This window comes from Macrosteles quadrilineatus, unplaced genomic scaffold (assembly GCF_028750875.1).
Source record: "Macrosteles quadrilineatus isolate MER2022 unplaced genomic scaffold, UCM_ALF_1.0 Scaffold_3__2_contigs__length_128488019, whole genome shotgun sequence".
Taxonomy (NCBI): Eukaryota; Metazoa; Arthropoda; class Insecta; order Hemiptera; family Cicadellidae; genus Macrosteles; species Macrosteles quadrilineatus.
The window spans coordinates 20,375,765-20,396,488 of record NW_026542596.1 but is presented as its reverse complement, the minus strand read 5'-3'; the positions used below and the strand labels follow the sequence as shown (position 1 = coordinate 20,396,488).

The 20,724-nt window shown below is 31.4% G+C and overlaps 1 protein-coding gene across 1 annotated transcript in view; it reads right to left on the bottom strand.

The window, feature by feature from the left end:
- The window catches only part of LOC128988649 (suppressor of lurcher protein 1), a 516,555-nt gene that overhangs the window by 311,578 nt on the left and 184,253 nt on the right, over positions 1-20,724 (bottom strand). The window contains exon 4 of the mRNA XM_054410137.1: positions 8,266-8,446. Coding sequence (XP_054266112.1) covers positions 8,266-8,446 — 181 coding nt within the window. The remainder of the gene's footprint in view (positions 1-8,265; positions 8,447-20,724) is intronic.

Here is a 20,724-nt window from a genome sequence, read left to right as displayed (position 1 = left end):
ATCAATATCTATAATTTGTTATTGGTTTAAAAGAATTTGGTGTGTGATTGGGTAATACTTGTATATTTGAATTTTAAATAATGTTTCTATAAGTACAAATTTTCACAAAAAAAAAAAAAAAATACTGTGCCCAAAACTTTCAACAGGCATTTATTGCCAGCATATCCGTAGTTATGAAGCTTTTAGTATTCAGAAAATTAGTACGTATATCTTGACAAGCATGTTCTAAAAATAATTATTTTTAATGTGGTCCAGTTTTTGTTTGCTAACCAAATCACAAACAAATGTGTTAATATATCTATATCTTGTAAAATAAAACATGAATTTTGATTATGCAAATTTAAAAAATAAACTTTATTTTGTACATTGGGTTAATGCAACACAGTAAAGCACAGGGATACCAAATAAACTGCAAATAGCATAGCTTGGTTTTTGAAACAGAGTTTCTACACAGTAGAATTCATTATAGACACTGTAGAGACGCAATTACATTCTCGGAGTTCAATGATAAATTACAACCCCGTCTGTTCTATTGTTCAGCTGCATTGTTAGTGCATTCTAGTTACTGTTGAGTCAGGACTATTGATTATTAGAGTAATTCATTGGATTGGCACAGTGGTTCTGTTAGTATTTTAGTAACAGAAATAAACTATTAAGAAACAAATGTGTAGAACTGTTCGGGATTGAAAATATGAATTATGATACTGTAAATCAAACATAAAACAAACTTTGAACTTTGAAAATGCTTTTATTCTAAGGCTTATTACAAATTCTGGGACTGGATAATTTTTACTGTACGATGACATATAATATTAAAAATCATGATAATATTTGATTATGCCGGTTCGCGATCCCATTCAGGTTTATCCCGCCTTACAGGTGTAAGGCGGAAATTTTGAGTAAATTTGGCTTAAAGGTTTAAGCCAAATTTACTCAAAATCTGACAAAAATTAGAAGGTTATCCCCCCTGAAGGGTCCCTTTCATGAACACATATATAAATATATTTGATCTAATGGTGTTTTTGGTCTCTGGGGACATCAAAATTAAAAATTAAATCTGCCCCAGGCCTAGGCTTTACCGTGCTACCTACGGTAATACCTAGGCCTACTTCCCTACAGGGAAATTCGCTAGAATAATCTAACTCTAATAACCTTTTTAAATTTAAAACCCTATCTTATTTTTCAGGTGTTACAAAGTTAACTGGTAAAATAATATCATTTAATGCCGAAGTCTTTAAATCATGTTTCAAGTTAACTAACACAAAACCGCAAATTCAAACTTAATGTAACTTTTGACTCCACTCCACACGATGGTGGTAAATTGGATACAACTAATTAATAAATCACCTCTTAAGACTTAATTAATTTGTTACTTGATAGTGGTATTAGGAAGAAATTAGTATCGTAGCTCATACCTACTTAACGTTTCTATTTGAAAAACCTTAATTTGTCAAATAAAACAAATATTTCCATTATTATAACTCTGTATTTCTATAAACTCATTTTTAAACAAGATGCGTTTTTTTCCTTCTAAAGTTAGATTAAGTTGCCAATTTTATTGCATAATATAATATGAATTACAATTATAATAGGTAATGTATTACTTTTAGCATAAAAAAGGAGTGTTTAAATACTAGCTGTATTAGGGTTACTCCATATTATATCTGTTTTGTGATCAATGAGTTAGATCAAAATTTTTTATAAAGGATTGTTTGAACCGAGTGATCTACTATAAACTAATGTTAGGCCGTGTTCCAATGGGAATTCCAAACTGTAAATGTTCTTGTTTCCTTTTATAAGTGAATGTAACTATGCGTACTATAATTTGTTTATTATGGCATACAAAACTTTTAGGATTTTATTTTGGTAACTACAAGTACAGTATTATTATTGGTTAGTACAAGGTTTTTTAAAACCATGCAGGCTTTTTCTAAGGACAATTTTAAAATATAATAGAGGGATACCTTTCACTCTTTATCCAGTTAGAATTTATTTTATAGATCTGAAACATTATTTAAAACCTTGTGTTCAACAAAAGGAAAACAAATGTAAGGGAGAATTAGTAATAGTCCATTATTTTGCTGTGTTGCCAAATGAGTGGACCTTATTAAACAATTTTTTTACTTTCTAGCAACGAATTACTGTAGGAACTAGTGGGAGTAAGCCCCAAAATTAATTTTTGCTTGGTTGTACATGATGAAAGTATAGTCTTTTGTAACTAAAATCATCTATTAGGTATAGTCATGCTAAGATATTTGTGCGACACTTTATAGATATTGAGGTAACTAAACTTCTTTTTGCGGTTTTTTGCGAACATTTTCCTACATGGTTAGTTAAAAAAGTATTTTTTTTTTAATATGTTATCTAAAACCACCCACTGTTAGTATTTATTTTTAACACACATAATACAAATACAAAACTAGAACAATGTTTTTAAATGCATGGGAATTGGTACACAAGGAATACATTATAGTTCCCTTAGTATTGCCATGTCATAGATGAGTAATTAATTACGTCCCAAAAATGTAATTTAGCTGAATTTAAACAAGTATACAATTAAATAAATATTTGTTTAAAAATCTCATCATTTTTTTATAAATTGAAATAAGCTCCTTACCTACTTACTACAAATACAAATCACGTTATAAAATACAAATGACGTCACAAGCGAGGATAGAGAAGAGAAATGTATAATTTATGAGGGTTCACTTACATGTCATATTTGATGGTTTAGACAACAGCATAGGGGTACTACCTTTTGCATTAATAAGTAATAGAATCAAAATATTCTTGGCTTACTGCAAGTCTCCTGTTAGGTCTTAATTAATTACATTTTATTTACAACATGCGTTAAAATTGTTATAATTTTATCTTGTTAGTTGTTTATGTTTACGTTTTCAGATTGTGATTGAATAAAACCAATTTCCATTTTCTTTTACAAATTGTGAACTTTTATTTGTTAAATTAAAGCAACATTCCAATAAGGATTAAAATCAGTAGCTTATTTCTTTTTTGCTAAAACAACTATTCCATTAGCAGATTTATATTTATTGCAAATTTCTTCAGGAATCATATTAAAATTAGGAGCATAACTATATAATTGAAATATTGTTGCTTGTTAATTCGGCCTAGCATGATTTATTGGTTTGCTAAGCCATGATAATGATGTTTAAAAGAATTATGTCTTTTTAGATTTAGGATATTAAAATATCAAATTTTAAAGTTTCGTATTTTTTTACCTCAACACTTAAAAACAAAATGTTTGTTTGAATTGTTTATTTCATCATGGATCAGTGTTAACGTTTTTATTTTGAACTCCAAATCTTAGATGATAAATAAACGTAACCTGGAAAGTCCAGCTCAACAAACGGAAATGCTTTGACAGTATTATCGATTTAATGGTCTGTTTAAAACAATAATTAAAGGACTCAATATAATTATTCATGAATGGCAATGACTATTCAACAATATATTTATATTGTGGTGGTGAACATTGGGTATAGTGAATATGCAATCAAAGATGAAGATACGTACACGATAATGATAACTACAACTAAAATTTGTTTATATAGTTAATGTTTTTCATGAAGATTTAAAGTTTGTCTTTTTATTATAAGAACTAAAAAGGAATTAGAAAACATGACTTATCTCTACTTTTATTATTTATCTTAATTCTTGTATTAAATAATGTATTATTAATTATTATTATTCATTCTTTTATTAATTCTTCTATCTTATCTTCAGCAGAATTGAATGATATTGCATATTATTAATAATGGATTTAAAGTAGAATGGGTCCATCTTAGACAAAAGATTAAGTCCTTATTATAACTCATTTAAATTAATTCCAACTAAAGTGTGTTAGGCATATTTATTTGAAATGCTGAAGAGTTTGTTAAAAGGAAGCGTCATTAACAATAAAAGTTGCATATGCCAACAGGTTATTTAGTTCCCTAGATTAATTTTGTATCTTCTCTAAGAACTAAATAACTTTTTTCGCTTCCTTATGTTTGTTGCTCCTTATGTTTCTTATAGAAAAATAAACATGCAAAATTACATAACATTTAGCTCTAGGATACGTTCAAATACTAAACTTTATGCTGTAACGATCGGTACCAACTGGTGGCTGCAATGCTGTTACATTTGCGTTTCCCCACGGAATTGGCGGCAACGAACTAATACTGGCAAGCTAAAACATCCTGTTTGCATTGCAAAATACCGAAGGGACGGAAAATATAAAAAAAAAATTAATTTAAAATATTTCCCAAAAGAGGTCTAGGTGCATTTGAATACAATGGCAAATTGTACTACCATTATCATTACCAATTCCTACGGACATACAAACACACTTTTACTTTTGTGAATAGACTAAATTTTGGCCATCTGTCTCATTACAAATATACATAACATGTAGTATTTTATATATTACCTTGTTGGCAATTTTGCTTGTTAACATAGAATTTATCTATAAGTTATAGTTTTTTCAAACAACTAGTAAGTAGTTTTAGCTGTTATATTATGAAGCTATAAATATCAACCAAATTATTTGGCTGTTTTAAATGAGTGAATAGGACGTGTAAATTAATTTCCGATAAAGGAATCAGCATTGAAGCTATACAGATCTTATCCATGTTCACTCATGTTTAATTCATAGCTAGCTTTAAATAAGATTACCCTGCGTCTTCATTTAGACAAGGTATTTTCTCTTTCATTGTCTAAGACTATTTGTTTATTTTAAAAGTCAACCCGATTCCTAAGAAGAGTTTGCTTGAGTATGGTAAAATTTTATATCTTTACGTTTTGTAAATATACTTATAAACTTTGGCCTTACGTATTCATGTTTGAGATTTGAATCATTGTAATTAAAAATTAATAAAATAAAACTAAGTAACAATTTGTTTTATGATTGTACAGATTGTTATTACGTAGATAAAGTGTTAAATATATACATTTAGTTTTAGAACCAAACAACTTTTTTTCTATGACTGCATGGACATAATCACATTGGCATACCTGTAAACAGTACGCAAAATATCTCATTGCCGATCTAGATCAGGAATGGATGATTCCCGCTGATCAACTGATTGCACAGTTAGTTGTCGTTTCTAGACCAACCACAGCCACAGATCCAGTACGTTCTTTAACAACCGGTAGGCAAAAGGCAATACCTAAATAGAGTAAACATAACCTAAAACATTTTATATACATCAAAAAAGTTTATCTGTTAATACAGGTTAGTATGGTGGTAGGAAAGGTCTTGTGTGTATTACGAGCACAAAGAGTCATTGCCGCCCTCGAAATGTATGGCCACACTCAGCTCATCTACAGTTTTTGAGCGGGAATCATGTACTTTGCGCTCTTAAATACACAAATAACAATTGTAATACGCTGTATTTTATAAGTCAAAGATATTTTACTAAAATAAAACTTTAGGTTACTTTTTAGAGTTATGTTAACTTTGATTCTAATAACAAAACAAGCTATATATTTGTCGATTCAAGTCTTAATAAATTAACCCTTTGCAGTTTCAACAATCGTGTCTTAGTGAAGTAATCATAACCTCTCCAGTTAGTGCTGTTCTATGTAATAGGTAGTTTACCATAGAGAGAAAATACTTTTGAATCTTGTAACAAATTCGCTAGGGTAGGATTAGCTATATAATTGGTTAATAGGATGGATTACATTTATTGTGCTTCCTTTATAAACAACAGGTTAATAGTCAGTTGATTAGTAATTAAAATAGTCAGTAGCTATTTTATGGTTTTTGATTTAACTATGCTGTTCTATTACTTAACCAATAAATCAGTTAACTGCTAAAGAACCAGCAGATATAGTCGGTCCCTATTTTACCAAATTTGACAAAAAAAATGTTAACATTCAATATAAGTCCATATAAAAAAGAGTAATTTTCTTAAAAGAGAAAGCACGCACAGAACTTTCATGTGCTAAGGCTGAAGGTGAACCACTTTGAAAGCCCTGGAATTATGGCTGTACAAATCCCCAGCTTAGGTGGTTTTAAGCTCCAAATGTTGCTTCATTTCAGATTATTGCAGTGCAGACGGATTTGTTTACATCAACAGGGTATTTTACTTAATTACACCAGAAAATATGAAAAACAAAGTTACGCTGCCTGTTGACGTCAATAATAATTATATAAATGGTTTATGCTCTTTCTATAGGCATACAGTACCAAGTTTATTCACTTTGATAAATTTTAAATCGTTTGTAAGTTAGTAAATATGACATTGACGTAAAACTATGATTTTCAATTTATATATATATATACTCTATATTTTATTAATGGAACGTTATAAGCTTTATGCCGTATGTTATTGCAACATGTGGCTGCAATGCACCAAGTGGAGTGTTACATTTAAACGGCTCTCTCTGGATTTGACGTTACATTCGTGTAATTGTAACAAACAAAATCGTTTTATGGGGAATAATTTAAGTGTTAAAATTACCATATTAAAATAACATTAGTGAAATAAGTAAACTACTTGTTGTTGGAAAAAAGCTAAATGGATTAATAACGTATTAACTCTCAACGGATCAAATATTTTTCGAAACCTAATTAAATATAACTCACTTATTCGTTTAGAAATTCGCTTACCTTCCAAGATTATTGTTATATTTATTGACAGGTATTTTACTTTATGATGCTTTGTTGGATTAAATTAACGCTTACTTTCGGGCCTCTTCTGCGACTATGGATTACCAATTACATTACATACAATGATAAATCGCAAGCTAGTCTACACTATTGTTGTTCATCGGCTTTGTTACAGCATTCCAGTTACTATCGAGAACAATGGTATTGAATATCAGAATGCCAACTTGTTGGACTTGGTATCATGTGCTATGCATCATCCACCTAACCCTTTATTAACGTATATTTTGACACATATGAAGCTTGTAAATCTAAAATAAGTATTCCGAAACAAAATAATACAATAATAAAAAAAAAAATAAAAAAATCTTTTTTTGATTTTAATATTTCTACTTTTTTATACACAATTGATGTTTTATTGTAAAGTTATCGGATTTAAAATGCATACCGGTATCGTATAGGCCTATGATGGAATAAAAGATATTTGGCCACTCAAAATTTGTTTACAAGATGATTTTATCACATTAAAACTGCAAGAAAATATTTTGTCTTTATACGTGTAAACTAGCTGTTCTGAATTGTACACAGGTTTTAACTGACTACTCAATTCCCGTACGTAGGACGGGCTAGCATCTCGTAATTTTGTAATAATATAAGTGTACTACATAAAATGTACGCAGTAGATTGTCTTTTGATCTCTAAGATAAGCAAACACACTAGGTAACATCGAAAATAGCTTATTATAAAAATAAATGTTATATGTAATTTTATTTAAGTATTCATATCCGTTTGTATAACCTTTTACTTTAAATTAACTATTTTTTAGATTTGTTTTGTAAGATAACTTTTGGAATTTTCAGGAAACACAATTACAGCGGAAGGGAACAAAGCTTTGTGTTCGAAATAAGATCAACTTACCATTTGTCTTCCGGCTAGTAAACTCACATCATTTGTTATCATGTCCAGGTTTAGTACATAGCTCAGCAATGTACAGTCTAAATGATATCCCTAGCGAAACCATATTATTTTGCCGCTATTTCCATATGTGTAGCATAATTATCATTGATATGGGTGATTTTCGATGCATATTCTGCTTATTTAAACTAAATATACGTTGAAAATAAGACGGGATGAAAAGTATCATGTTCTTAACTTCTTTTGTAGTTACTACAAAACTTAATTTTGTATTTTTCCTACCAACATTTTGTGATTTTAGGGTTATACAAGCGATTATTTCAAAATATGTCAGGATGTGTAAAATAGTGAAAATTTAGTTTTTTTCCTTATCGGAAAAGTAAATAATTGATTTTCTTCTATGCACTAATTCTTTATCATATAGTAAACAATCTATGAAAAGCCAATTTTATTTCTTAACATTATTAATGATAATAATGTTTAAATCATTACACGTTTGCTTATAAAATTGCAAAAAATTCTATTTATATAGTAATAAGCAATAAATTAATATACACACCAATCTTAATCGATCACCACTTATCATCATTTACATGTATTTACCGTATTGTGAGTAAACAGTATAGGTGTAAATATATTTATTACAAGTGTTATTTGACGTATCTTTGTACTTTCAGGTAATAAATGGACCAATATCGTATAAATATTATGTAAAGTTTTAGGAAGTGTGTCATACTTACTCGAGATGTGTTTTTTGAACGTCAAAGTCCTTGAAGGTAATCTCAATGATCTCGTCTCTGCTGGCTACAAACGTGTAGAGAAGGCAGTTGATTGAAGGTGGGTAGTTCTTGGGATAGTCAGGACTGCTGAACGTACCGAACTCTTTACCGTACGTAGCGGAGTACAGCAAACACTCGCAACCTGGAACAAGCAAGTCGTGTGTTATCAGTTATGTGTTAAAACTATATATGGTCAGAAACAAACACATTGTTAAACGTAAATAGCAATACAATCTTGTCTATGGAACAGTTAAATATATTGTGATCTGAAAGGCTGGGTCAAAAAATATACTAAACCAAATTGAAAAGTGTTTGGACAGCATTTCTTTAGCATTTTACTAGAATAATTGTATCTTTCTTAACTAGAGCATAATAAATTTATTTCGAATTAGATCAGGATTTTAAACATAATTTAGGGCCATGTTGTTAAATAGTTTCTTTCGTCTTAAGCATCTTTCCTTAGGGTAAGTGATCACGGAACGATGATTTGATATCTGAATCACCTTTATTAATTTTCCTCAATAATTACTCAATATTTTTTTACAATATTTGATTACAACTACAGAAGTTAATCAAGTTTAAAATATTCGCGGATGTATTATACTATACTAATTCAAAGTCAGTCGTTGCATGTTTTCTCTTACTGCCAAATAATATTGAGAAGTAAAGCAGTATGTTGCGTACCAGGATGTTTGAACATGGAAAATTAAATAAAATTTATAATAATTTGTTAGGTAAACGTATTAGATGCCATAACTTAACTAATCGTACACTAATGAATCATTAATAATTCACTGATTAATTGCAGCCCGGCTTACATACAAATGGTGCTCCAAATTATAATTTACTGCAGTCGTAATTTATAATTTATTGTAGGTTCCACAGCAATAGAGTTGCGTTTCGATGCAGATTGAATGAGGGAAAACACATTAATTATTCATCGTCAATACACCGTTGGAATCCGATTTGGCGATTTACAACTCGAAAGTCCCATAAGACCGAACCTAAACCCGAAAAGCACTGTGGGATCCCTCTATGTTTTAGTGAAGTCCAATGATATTTTCTACAATCTGAAAGTCTATATTTCTTTTTCTGAATTAAAGTAGGCACTCTAACTAGAATGACATAATAGTATATGAAATTTTGCAGATTGCTACTGTTCGACGATCTTGTATGTGTAAAGCTTTGAAGAGTTTATCAATAATTTTATTTTGTTTTAAAAGAATTTCCCCCTCGTATTTAGTTCCCATTTTATAATCCCTTGAAGCTATAGTATATTAATTGTAAAACACTATAATGTATTACAGACATTACACAAAATATGGAAAATAATATTCTTTAGGAGTTGACAAATTTAAATGGAGTATTGACGTAGATGCTTTCACTTTATTCATTATTATATTAAATTTAATAAAACATTGTAAGATAGAAAAGTAGCTGGATGTTACCAAATACATTATGTGGTTGAAATAATTTTAATATGGTTTGTGTCAACGATAATCAATTGACTAAATTAAATCAAGGCAATCCAAATAACCACAAGTAATTATTTTTCGACCTCCTCCCCCACTTAAAGCATTATACACCCATTACTACACTTTTCGGAAAAGGTTGAAAACATCCACCTTCAATATAGTTAATGCAAGCGATATTCACTATTACGATAAATTGAGTTTTTGATATATTATATCATATTTGTTTCAGTTGTCTCCATTGCCTTAAAATGATAAGTATTAACTAGCCTCTGGCTAGCCCCTATATCAAAATTCCGCTGAACTCATAAGATCTCTGTCAACCTTTTCAGTAAAATCTTTTTTGGTTTTGAAAAAAAAACTCTCCCTTATAACCAGCCACGAAAATTGAAACATACAAGTATTTTCATCAATTTACATTTTAGTTATATTTAATGGTACAAATACAGAGAGTGTGACGATTTAAGGGAGTTTAGTCTAGTCAGAAACATATTTTCTGACTTATTTCAAAAGCGCCAAGCTGTCAAAACTAAATTACATTAAAGTGAATTAAAACTTTCAACTAATGTTGGGATGTTAGTTTCAAGACAAGGATATGCATTGTTATCTTATGGGAAAACTGTTAGAAAATGTCTCTTACAAAATACCCTATAACATATATTTAAAATTTTTCCACCGATTTTTTTATTTTTTTAAAACGTATGATGGTGGATAATATTCTACAATATTCAATGCATATACTACAACTGCTGGTAACGAATTGGAGGAAAATGCAGCTTTATACACAAGAGCGTGTGAATTATGTTTTATGATATCCAGCCTGGTCATAAGTTGTTTAAACAAAACAGGTGGCTGGCGGGCTGGGATGCACATCAAACTTATCTGCAGCTCACAAATCATACACAAACATTTAAAAATGGGTCTCATATTTCAACCAGGGTAAAATTAACTGCCTTCTATGATTAGAGCTTCACCGTATTTGTCATGAGTTAATTGGTCTGAATGTTTAGACCATTATACCATGGGTCAAATATGCATGGTAGCCTAATGTTAGAATAATGTCCAGAGTTAAATGTACCCATTTTTTTGTTCTAGTTTAAAGAAACACTCTTATATTACAATTATGTTTATTAAATGAATATTTTTTGGGGGAAAATATCAAATAAGACGTTTGAAGTATGTGTGAAACTGTTTTAAAGTGTTTTTTTTTTTTATTTAAATATTTTCAATACACACACAGTTGTATTAAAAATAGTCATATTTGGATAGTTGGTATTATAAATGGTTCTTAAGAATACAGGTTTTTATGGTACAGTATCCCTAGTAAACGCATGTAAATTAATTAAGAACATACTTTTTACTGTACAATATAGCATATATTAGGTATTGTATTAATATTATTTATTAAGGATTAAATGTATACAATACTTTGAGCCTTCATTTAAATCAATTAAATTCACGGTGTTTGTAAAGACATTAGAATATACTTTTTAAGCTGCCCCATTGGAGTGCAATGCACTTATTTTACAAAATTTAAATTTATTTAGTATATTATAAATATTATACTAAAGCTACACTATACTAAAACTACACTAAAGCTTTGACTACTTTTGAACAAAATAGCAACACAGATTATCTAGTTACACTGTTTAAACGTCATTCTCTCCTGAAAGTATTACTTTAGGCAAATTTGTAATTCCAACTGAAGGAAATATTCAATCATATACGACAGGCTGTCGCATAGAAATTCCCTACTTAAACAAACCACTAGCAAATTGTTGAGGTCTAAAGGATATTCTTGAGACTTTTTCAATAATTTCTTAGATGTGATAATTGGACCTAATAGTACTGTAAGAGTGTTATTTACATTTATTCCAGAGCTTTTAGTGTCATAAAAATGATCATAAATTATTGCACAATGATGTTGCAAGGCATTTTTTTCCATTCAGCTTCTGTCAACATTTTACTACCAAAGTACATTACGTTTAATAAATTAAATAAAAAATAATGCAATGATGATAAAATAATGTAAACGTATTTACTCTATATAAGACGTATATTCTGATATAGCGATTCAAAGAGATATTTTCCCTACCACATCTGTAAAAAGTAAGTTCAGTAGATCGTTTCCGCTCAAGAGTGGAGGCCTAAATGACATTTACAGCTCGCTAAATCAGCTGATTTCACACCACCAACAACCAGTAAACAAATACCACACAATGAAAACCAAATATACTAGATATAACATATTATATACATTTAAAAGTTAATTTGTGCTTTATAATAAGTTTATTATGGGGATAGGAAAAGTCTTGTGTGTACAAACAGTCATTGCCCCTCGCACAGTTCGCGCTCTTAATACTCAAATAGCTATTATAATTTCCTCCATGGTGTGGTTGTATTAAATAGTTAAGCCGATTGATTATGTAGGTACATCATACGATAATCAAACGACGGTACTTATAAATTTGTGTTATATTCCAATAAAACTGCTAAGGACGTATTGAAAGATTGGTTGTTCTGAGTAAACTATAATATCACAATAAATTAAATAGATGTATTGTGCTGGAACGCAGAAAAATATTTATGAAACACTTACAGTAAAATGTAAAATACACAGGCACTCTGAAGATAAATAACCAGTAGTGAAGGCATCATTACCACCATATTAGGGTTAAGTGACCGTATTATCACCAACGTTCTGGATGCTCCCTTTTAGAAAATATTTTCTAGAAATAAATTCGTATCATTAACAAACCCTCCGCTAGATGTGAATATTCATGATAAACCCGACACTAATATATTTTATGGCTTGGCTCTCATTTTATAATTTAGAGTTTTTTATATGTGGTGGGAATAATTTTCGCATATAATTATTATTAACCAAAAAGTTAAATGTATAAAAAGTACAAAAAAGTAAGACATTTTATTCACAACTAACCTTTTATAAATAAATGTAGCATAACAATAAAAAATAACAAAAGAACACTAAAACAATTTTTATATACATATATATTGCGAGTCCCATGCCTCACTTTAAGTTTAAGTTTCCTAAATGTTACACTCGCTTAGCTTAGTGAAGAGGTGTTAGGTTAATGAGACATAAGACTGCTTAAGGGTGTTACTCAACGTGTAATGAACAAAAATTTAAATTACGAAAACAACAAAAGTTAAAAGTGTTACAACAGCAAAAGAAAACTTTGAAAAAGCAAAAAACAACAATAATAAGATAAATTAATTTGCAACGTTAAATTTACAAGAAAAGAAAATCAATTGAAAATATAAAAGAATTAGTTACTGACAAATTATATGACTTTTATGTTTGACAAAGTGTTAGTTAGATATTTTATTCTTTCTACATACTGTCTATTGTCCCAGAAGCACACACACCGATACACGCACTCCCAAACTCCCGATCTTCTTTCTCCGGTGGCCCGTGGTGATCTCCTCGATGTTTTTCATTCAGATCCTCCAGCTCCAAGAGTCGTCACCCCTCCATCTTCTTCATTAGCCCTTCTCATTGGCTGATTACCGATAGGGTGTGTGGCTTATAGGTTAACGGTGTTTCTTGGAAGTCAGCCCTACCGGTCATCGCCTAGCTCACATCAGCTGGGAAAGGAATTTGTAAATCGATGCTCATGCTACTGTTCAACTCTGTTCACACCAACTGGTCGACTAAGTGTAATGTGAACAGAGTGTCTGCATAGATGAGCACCGTGGGTACGGGGTTAATTCCCTAATAAACTTTAAACAAACTTTAAATAAACTTTTGTGAATTTTCGTTTTCTGATGAGATATAAAAGTGGAGGTTCTTTTTGTCTCGGTAATTTAAATCTATATCAAGTTCATATTGATGATGTTCTGGCAAGATTTCCATTAATTTGTAGTGTTGTTGGGGAGCAATAACTGTGTCCGTAGGAACTTTAATTTCAATCATGTCATTACTAGACTCCGCTATAGTTGTTAGAACAAACGGTTTTAAATTAAGTAACCAAGATTCGTCCATTGTGATGCAATGAACTTTATCTTTATTCGTTAGTCTGATTTCCTGTTTCTTAAAATCCAATTCCATGCAGTTTTGGAATAAATACCAATTTCCCAAGATTACGTCAGTTGCCAAATCTTCAATTACGTAAAAGTCGGTTGGATACACGGAGCCATTAATTGTTATTGGTAGTAAAAGTTTTCCTAATACTTTGACTGGTTGGTCGGTTGGATACACAGTGCCATTAATTGTTATTGGTAGTAAAAGTTTTCCTAATACTTTGACTGGTTGATCGTTAGCAGCTACAATTAAGGGTAAGTTATCTGTTTGAAAGGATAGGTTATTTACAATTGATGATTTTATCAGGCAATAGTTGCAACCAGTATCTAAGGTAGCTGAATAAGTCTGTCCATTTTCTGGTATATCAATATTTAGTGTCAATGTAGGGAATGTTTTTGTTTGCTTAACATTAAAAATTAAGTCATAAATATCCGATAGTGTGCATTTGGATTGTCTTTTATCACATTTAATTAGGGTTCTCAAATTTAGGTGTTTAGAACTTTGTTGGAAAACTTCTTTGTCAATTTGATTCTGGAGGTTTGTTGCTTCACTGGCTGTTAAACAAACTCCTGCAGTTGTTGCATCCACATGTCTATCCGTAGAGGTTCCTGGAAGTGATGTACTCGTACTGAAGCGGTTGCTGTCATCCGATGTTGAAGGTCGTGAAGAGTTAACAGATGTACGTGCCACATCTTGAGTCTTGGGCTGATCAGCTGTGCGGTGCTGTGACGTCAGTTGCTGAGTCGGTGTTCCTAGGCAGCAGCGAGTCGACGCTTGTGACGTGGGCGTTTGTTGTGGTGCGTTATCTTCTCCATCAGCTGGCTGCAAGGTCGTCTTAGGTTCAGCCGTAGCTGTAGGAATGATGTTGGTCTGGTTCTCGAGTTGTGTGTGTTGAATATTTCTTGATGTTATTGTGGTTCTTGGAGGAAGTGATTTAGTTATTGGGGTTACTTTAACTTTATGTTTTACACGAAACGAATCCTCAATTGTTGGAAAGTTGTATTGGTATTGAGGGCTTAATGGTGAAAATATATTACATTTTGAATTATTGGATGCTTCTAAGATTGATGATTTGTTGAAATGTGGGAAACGTTTAGTTGTGTTCCAGAAATATCTCGTTTGTATTTGTTTATCTTGGGAAGCCAAATATCTATTTTGTGGTAGTTGACTTCCCTGCTTTAGAAGTTTTTTGGACACTGTTCCCTTTTAGCAGGACGCCTAAAGCACTGGTCAATGGTGTGGTTATTTCTTTTGCAATATGCACAAAATTTGGAAGGTGTATTTGAGTATTTTGGATTCCTACGGTTAGCTCTAGCATTGTACCAACAATTTTCTGTGGCGTGATTGTTTATGTTACATATGTGACAAAAGAGTGGAGTGTTTTGTGATCGGTGTGGTGATCTATAATCTAGTCTGGTTCTTGGGATAGGTTGTCTGTTGGAGTGATGTGAATTGTGAGGTGAAGAGCTTCTCGATAAATTTTGTGAGTTTCGAGAAGTGCTTCTGGGCCTATATTTTTCAGCTGACCTGTCATATCTGGGATGAGGGGAAATGTCTCTTCTTTGTGTGGATCTTGAACGATGATAAGTATCTTTGTGTGAGTTGTCCCTAGGGTAGTTTGTTTCATCAGGTTTGACCTTGAGGCTTAATAATGTATCTTTTATGTCCCTAAGTTCTAATTTTAAGTTGTCTAATTCGTCATTTTCATATGTTACCGACTTTGTTTGAGGTTTTATTAGGGTAACGCGTTCAGCTGAGGTTTGGTATTTTCTCTGATTTTTTTTCCTAATAGCTCTTTGAGATTCAATTTTTAGCAGATTTTCGTTTAGCTGTTTAAGTGAGTTGTTTTCCATTCTCACTAGGTCATTACAAATCTCCGGTTTTATTCCCTGAATTACGAATTTTATTATTTTTGCATCATTCATATTGGGATCTATTCTGTGGGAAAGGTGAATGATTTCGTATAGGAATTGCATTGGAGATTCATTTTCTCCTTGTGTTCGATTTTCAAGGACCGTCTGTAAGTCATCAATTAATGCAACTGGGCTGAATGCTTTAATAAATTCAGACTCTAGGTTTGCCCAACTAGTTTCATTGTTTTCATGTTTGTAGAGTGCAAACCATTTATACGGGGTAGACGTTAAGTGTGTGGGGAAAAGTTCAATTTTAGTTTTTTCGGACCAATGGTTGCACCTTGATGCAATATTGAATTTTTGAATAAATTCATGTACATCTTCTGAAGGAAGACCTGAGTATGTGCCTGCTTTTATTAGGGGAAGTTTCTCTTTTGACTCATCAGCCATGTTTTTGTTGGTTATATATGATTTAGGTTGAGATACGATTTGTGTTGATGTGTTAGGGGTTTCTGGTTGGTTGTGATTTTGATGGGTTTCTTGATTTAAGTTTAACGAATTAAAGCTATGTAACAATTGTTCGTGTTCTATTATCGACCTGTTTTCATAAAGGTTTTGTGAATGTTCAGGTTTAGGTTGTGTTAGGTCGTCAGAAGTGTGTGCAGTGTCATATGTTGGTTCTTGAAGTATTTTCTTGAATTTTAGCAAATCTCTAAACTGTTCTTTTGTTTTGTCTTCTAGTTTGTTGTTAAAGAACAAGTCTGTTAATGCCTCAGCAAAACTTGGATGTCTAAATGCAGTCTTGAAAACATCTTTGGTGAAAGCTAATTTTGTTCTTAGGTTGGCTAGGGTTTCGGTTTCAGGGATGGGTGGGAGTTGTATTTTATATTGACAAGCTAGTTGTAAAGCCTCAGTTTTGTTTAAGCTATATATGTCAATGTTAACAATTTCAAAATCTAAATCCATAAATTATCTTTTAAGTTTTAGTAATGTGACAAACCTACATAAGCTATTGTTACATTTGGTGGTTTTATAAAGGTTATGGGCCTAGCTAAGATAAGTGTTTTTATTTGAGTTAGTGGCCTATATTGTTTTGTTCATAATCTTTAAGTTTTATCTTAAACTAACACCCTATACATTTTACGATTCGTGAGTCTGATATTAACTTAAGTGACTATAATTGACTATAAATAAACTAAAATAATTCACAAGTCATATAATTTGTTTCAAGATAATTTATTAAAATAAATGTAGGATCGTTATTGTTTAGTTAAAATGAAAAGACAGCCTTCGCCGTGCGGCTGCCTCCACCATGCGAGTCCCATGCCTCACTTTAAGTTTAAGTTTCCTAAATGTTACACTCGCTTAGCTTAGTGAAGAGGTGTTAGGTTAATGAGACATAAGACTGCTTAAGGGTGTTACTCAACGTGTAATGAACAAAAATTTAAATTACGAAAACAACAAAAGTTAAAAGTGTTACAACAGCAAAAGAAAACTTTGAAAAAGCAAAAAACAACAATAATAAGATAAATTAATTTGCAACGTTAAATTTACAAGAAAAGAAAATCAATTGAAAATATAAAAGAATTAGTTACTGACAAATTATATGACTTTTATGTTTGACAAATTGTTAGTTAGATATTTTATTCTTTCTACATACTGTCTATTGTCCCAGAAGCACACACACCGATACACGCACTCCCAAACTCCCGATCTTATTTCTCCGGTGGCCCGTGGTGATCTCCTCGATGTTTTTCATTCAGATCCTCCAGCTCCAAGAGTCGTCACCCCTCCATCTTCTTCATTAGCCCTTCTCATTGGCTGATTACCGATAGGGTGTGTGGCTTATAGGTTAACGGTGTTTCTTGGAAGTCAGCCCTACCGGTCATCGCCTAGCTCACATCAGATGGGAAAGGAATTTGTAAATCGATGCTCATGCTACTGTTCAACTCTGTTCACACCAACTGGTCGACTAAGTGTAATGTGAACAGAGTGTCTGCATAGATGAGCACCGTGGGTACGGGGTTAATTCCCTTTCTTACAATATATATATATATTTTTATAAGTAGAGCAAATATTAATGTTTACAGTGTAACAACAAATTTGCACTATTATGTTTGTAGTCACAAACAGTTGTAAAACCATATTTGTTCGATATCCACATGATTAACAAATATGTAAATACTAATTTACAATAAAATCGAATATAAATTAATATAACTAACTTATTATATAATATTTGATCGATTAATATGTAGATTTCGTCCTGAATAACACACCAGCTATTGAATTTTTGCTTTCTGAATCGTGTTATAAATATTGCATGACTGTAGAACTATTAATTGCATATTTGCATCATTAATACTGACGATACCGTTCTTAGGACGAAAGTTTAGTCGAATGACCTTCCTATTTCGATTTATTTATTTTCACTGAAAGTAATAATGAGTTTTCTACGTATTAAATTTACAAACAAAGAATGAAACGAACGTACACAAAGAATACTCGTGAATCAAACTTTATCGGATGAATTTTACGTTTTTCAGTTTAAATATACAAGAATACAAAAACATTGGTTTATTTCAATAGTACAATGGCCTTTTCTAATACAAGGCTGATGCAAGGCAAAAGAGGCAACGCCACAGACCCGGCCAACCGAAACAAATGTTATAGTAATCAATAATGGAGAGTATACTAAATGGTTTTTATTAAATATTTGTTCATGGTGTTGCTGTGATATAAATAAATATAACGGCCTGTTAGACGCTGCCACACACACACAAACACACCACGACCGTGTATAGAGTGGGCTAAGGTAGTACCCTTTAACAATGACTGTTTTTAGACTGCATGAACTATGAATTTAAGCTTAAATTACCCAAACTTTATTGTCAACTGTCTTATTCTGGTGGTTTTCAAAACAGAAATATTAATTATCTTGCATCTTAGCATTTAAGGTTGTATACAAAACAAAAGAAAACGAAAAAAAGGAATTCAGCTAGATAAATATTGCTAGTTAGCGGAAGCAAGATTGCCAAACTGTGTGTAACATTATAAAATATACAAACGTATTGGAGATAAAATAAATATTTTATATATTTAATGGTACACTTATTCAAAGCATTGTCAACAACAATTAAATGAATCACTTAACAAAATCGGAAAGGCAGGTCCAGAATTTAGGGTCTTTAGGTCTACAAATTGTGTCGTCTTGTTGAGCAAGTTCGATGCCAAATGATTTGTGGATGAGATTCCAATTTTGAAACCAGTTCTTAGTTGTTAAAACCAGTATGGGCAAAACCCGATGATTGTTACAATAACATCTAGTCAAATGTTTAGTAAATAAATATATTAAATAATATTAAAAAAGTATTGTTAAATGGTTATGTTCAAACAATTGGTATTCAAAAAATTTATGAAGTTTGATTTGGATAAACATGTAACTGTCCAATGTATTCTATTATCCAACAAAGCCCTGTGCATACGTCATGATTTGGTTTTTACGTACAACCTGCGACCGAAGGCTCCATTTATCCATCATTGCGCTGACATGAAGACAGCTACATACATTACTGAACCATTACTCACACTAATGATAAGTCTGTTCCGTCTTGCAAAAGTATGTCTTGACAAAGGATCCAAACCCTACCACAACTGGAGTGAAAATAGTGCAGGGATATTAAAGTATTTTTCAATAGCCTTGGATATTGTATTGATTGTATTTCTCTTAACTAAATAGCTAACTATTTAAGAAATGAGTCATTTTGCTGAGCATTTTGTTATACAGTATTACTTTTGGGTGTGGACTTCATTATTTTAGTTTGGATAGATAAGATCAATTGTTGAACAAAGTATTATTATTTCGAATGCCGCCATTTAAAAACATTTCAAGTATATATCTTTAGAAAAGACGTTAGAAAATGTAATAAGTGATATGGTATCACTACCAGTAATACACGCAACGATATATTCACTATTATCTGGTTAGGAGTAAGAATCGTTAGAAATTCTTATTAAAAACGCTACGATACCCTAATTTTAAAAATATGTATTTAAACAAATATAGGCCTACATTTCTTGTGAGACCACACATGTCCCTGAATGCCGTGACATGACTTGGTACGGTGCAAAAATACAAAGTTGAAACACAGAAAATATATATACACGGTCTCACTGAAATGAACATTTATATTAGTGCAACAATAGCAACATTTAAACACAGAAAATACATATACACGGTCTCACTGAAATGAACATTTATATTAGTGCAACAATAGCAACATTTAAACACAGAAAATACATATACACGGTCTCATTGAAATGAACATTTATATTAGTTGTTCATTATCCAGTCTTCACGATTGTAAATTCGTTAAATTTTCTATTTACCTACAGTCTCCAAAAAGACGCATACTCTTTATAGAAAAAATCCTATGCAGACGGAGAGACAGACATACAGAAATCTAGTCGTGTGTGATGTTTTCTTTATTATTTTATAATCAAAACAGTCTAGGAACAAACTATAACATATGGAATTAAAATAGATTTTAGTGTATTAGCGAATTTCCCTATAGGGAAGTAGCTATTACCGTAGGTGGCACGGTAAGACCTAGACCCGGGACCGATTTACTTTTTCATTTTGATGTCCCCAGAGGCCAAAAACACCATTCGTTCAAATTTTTATATATGTATATATATATATATATATATAGACTTATATATATATATACGTCCGTGAACGCGATAACTTGAGTAATTTTTGTCCGATTTTGATGAAATTTGGTTTAAAGGTGTAAAGCGGGATAAACTTGAATGAGTTCGTGAACCAGCACGATCGGACCATGGGAACGGGGCTTTACGGGGGGTTTTATGGGGTAAAAATTGGTTTTTCTCACTTTTGACCCTTAAAACACAAAATTTCCCGATTTCTCTTTAGACCTTTTTAAAGAGCTTAAAAAAACAAATAATTTAGTATATAAAAGTATTTTTGTTCGATTATTAGTAACGGAGAAAATTAAAAAAATTGTAAATTTAAAATTCCCATGTTATT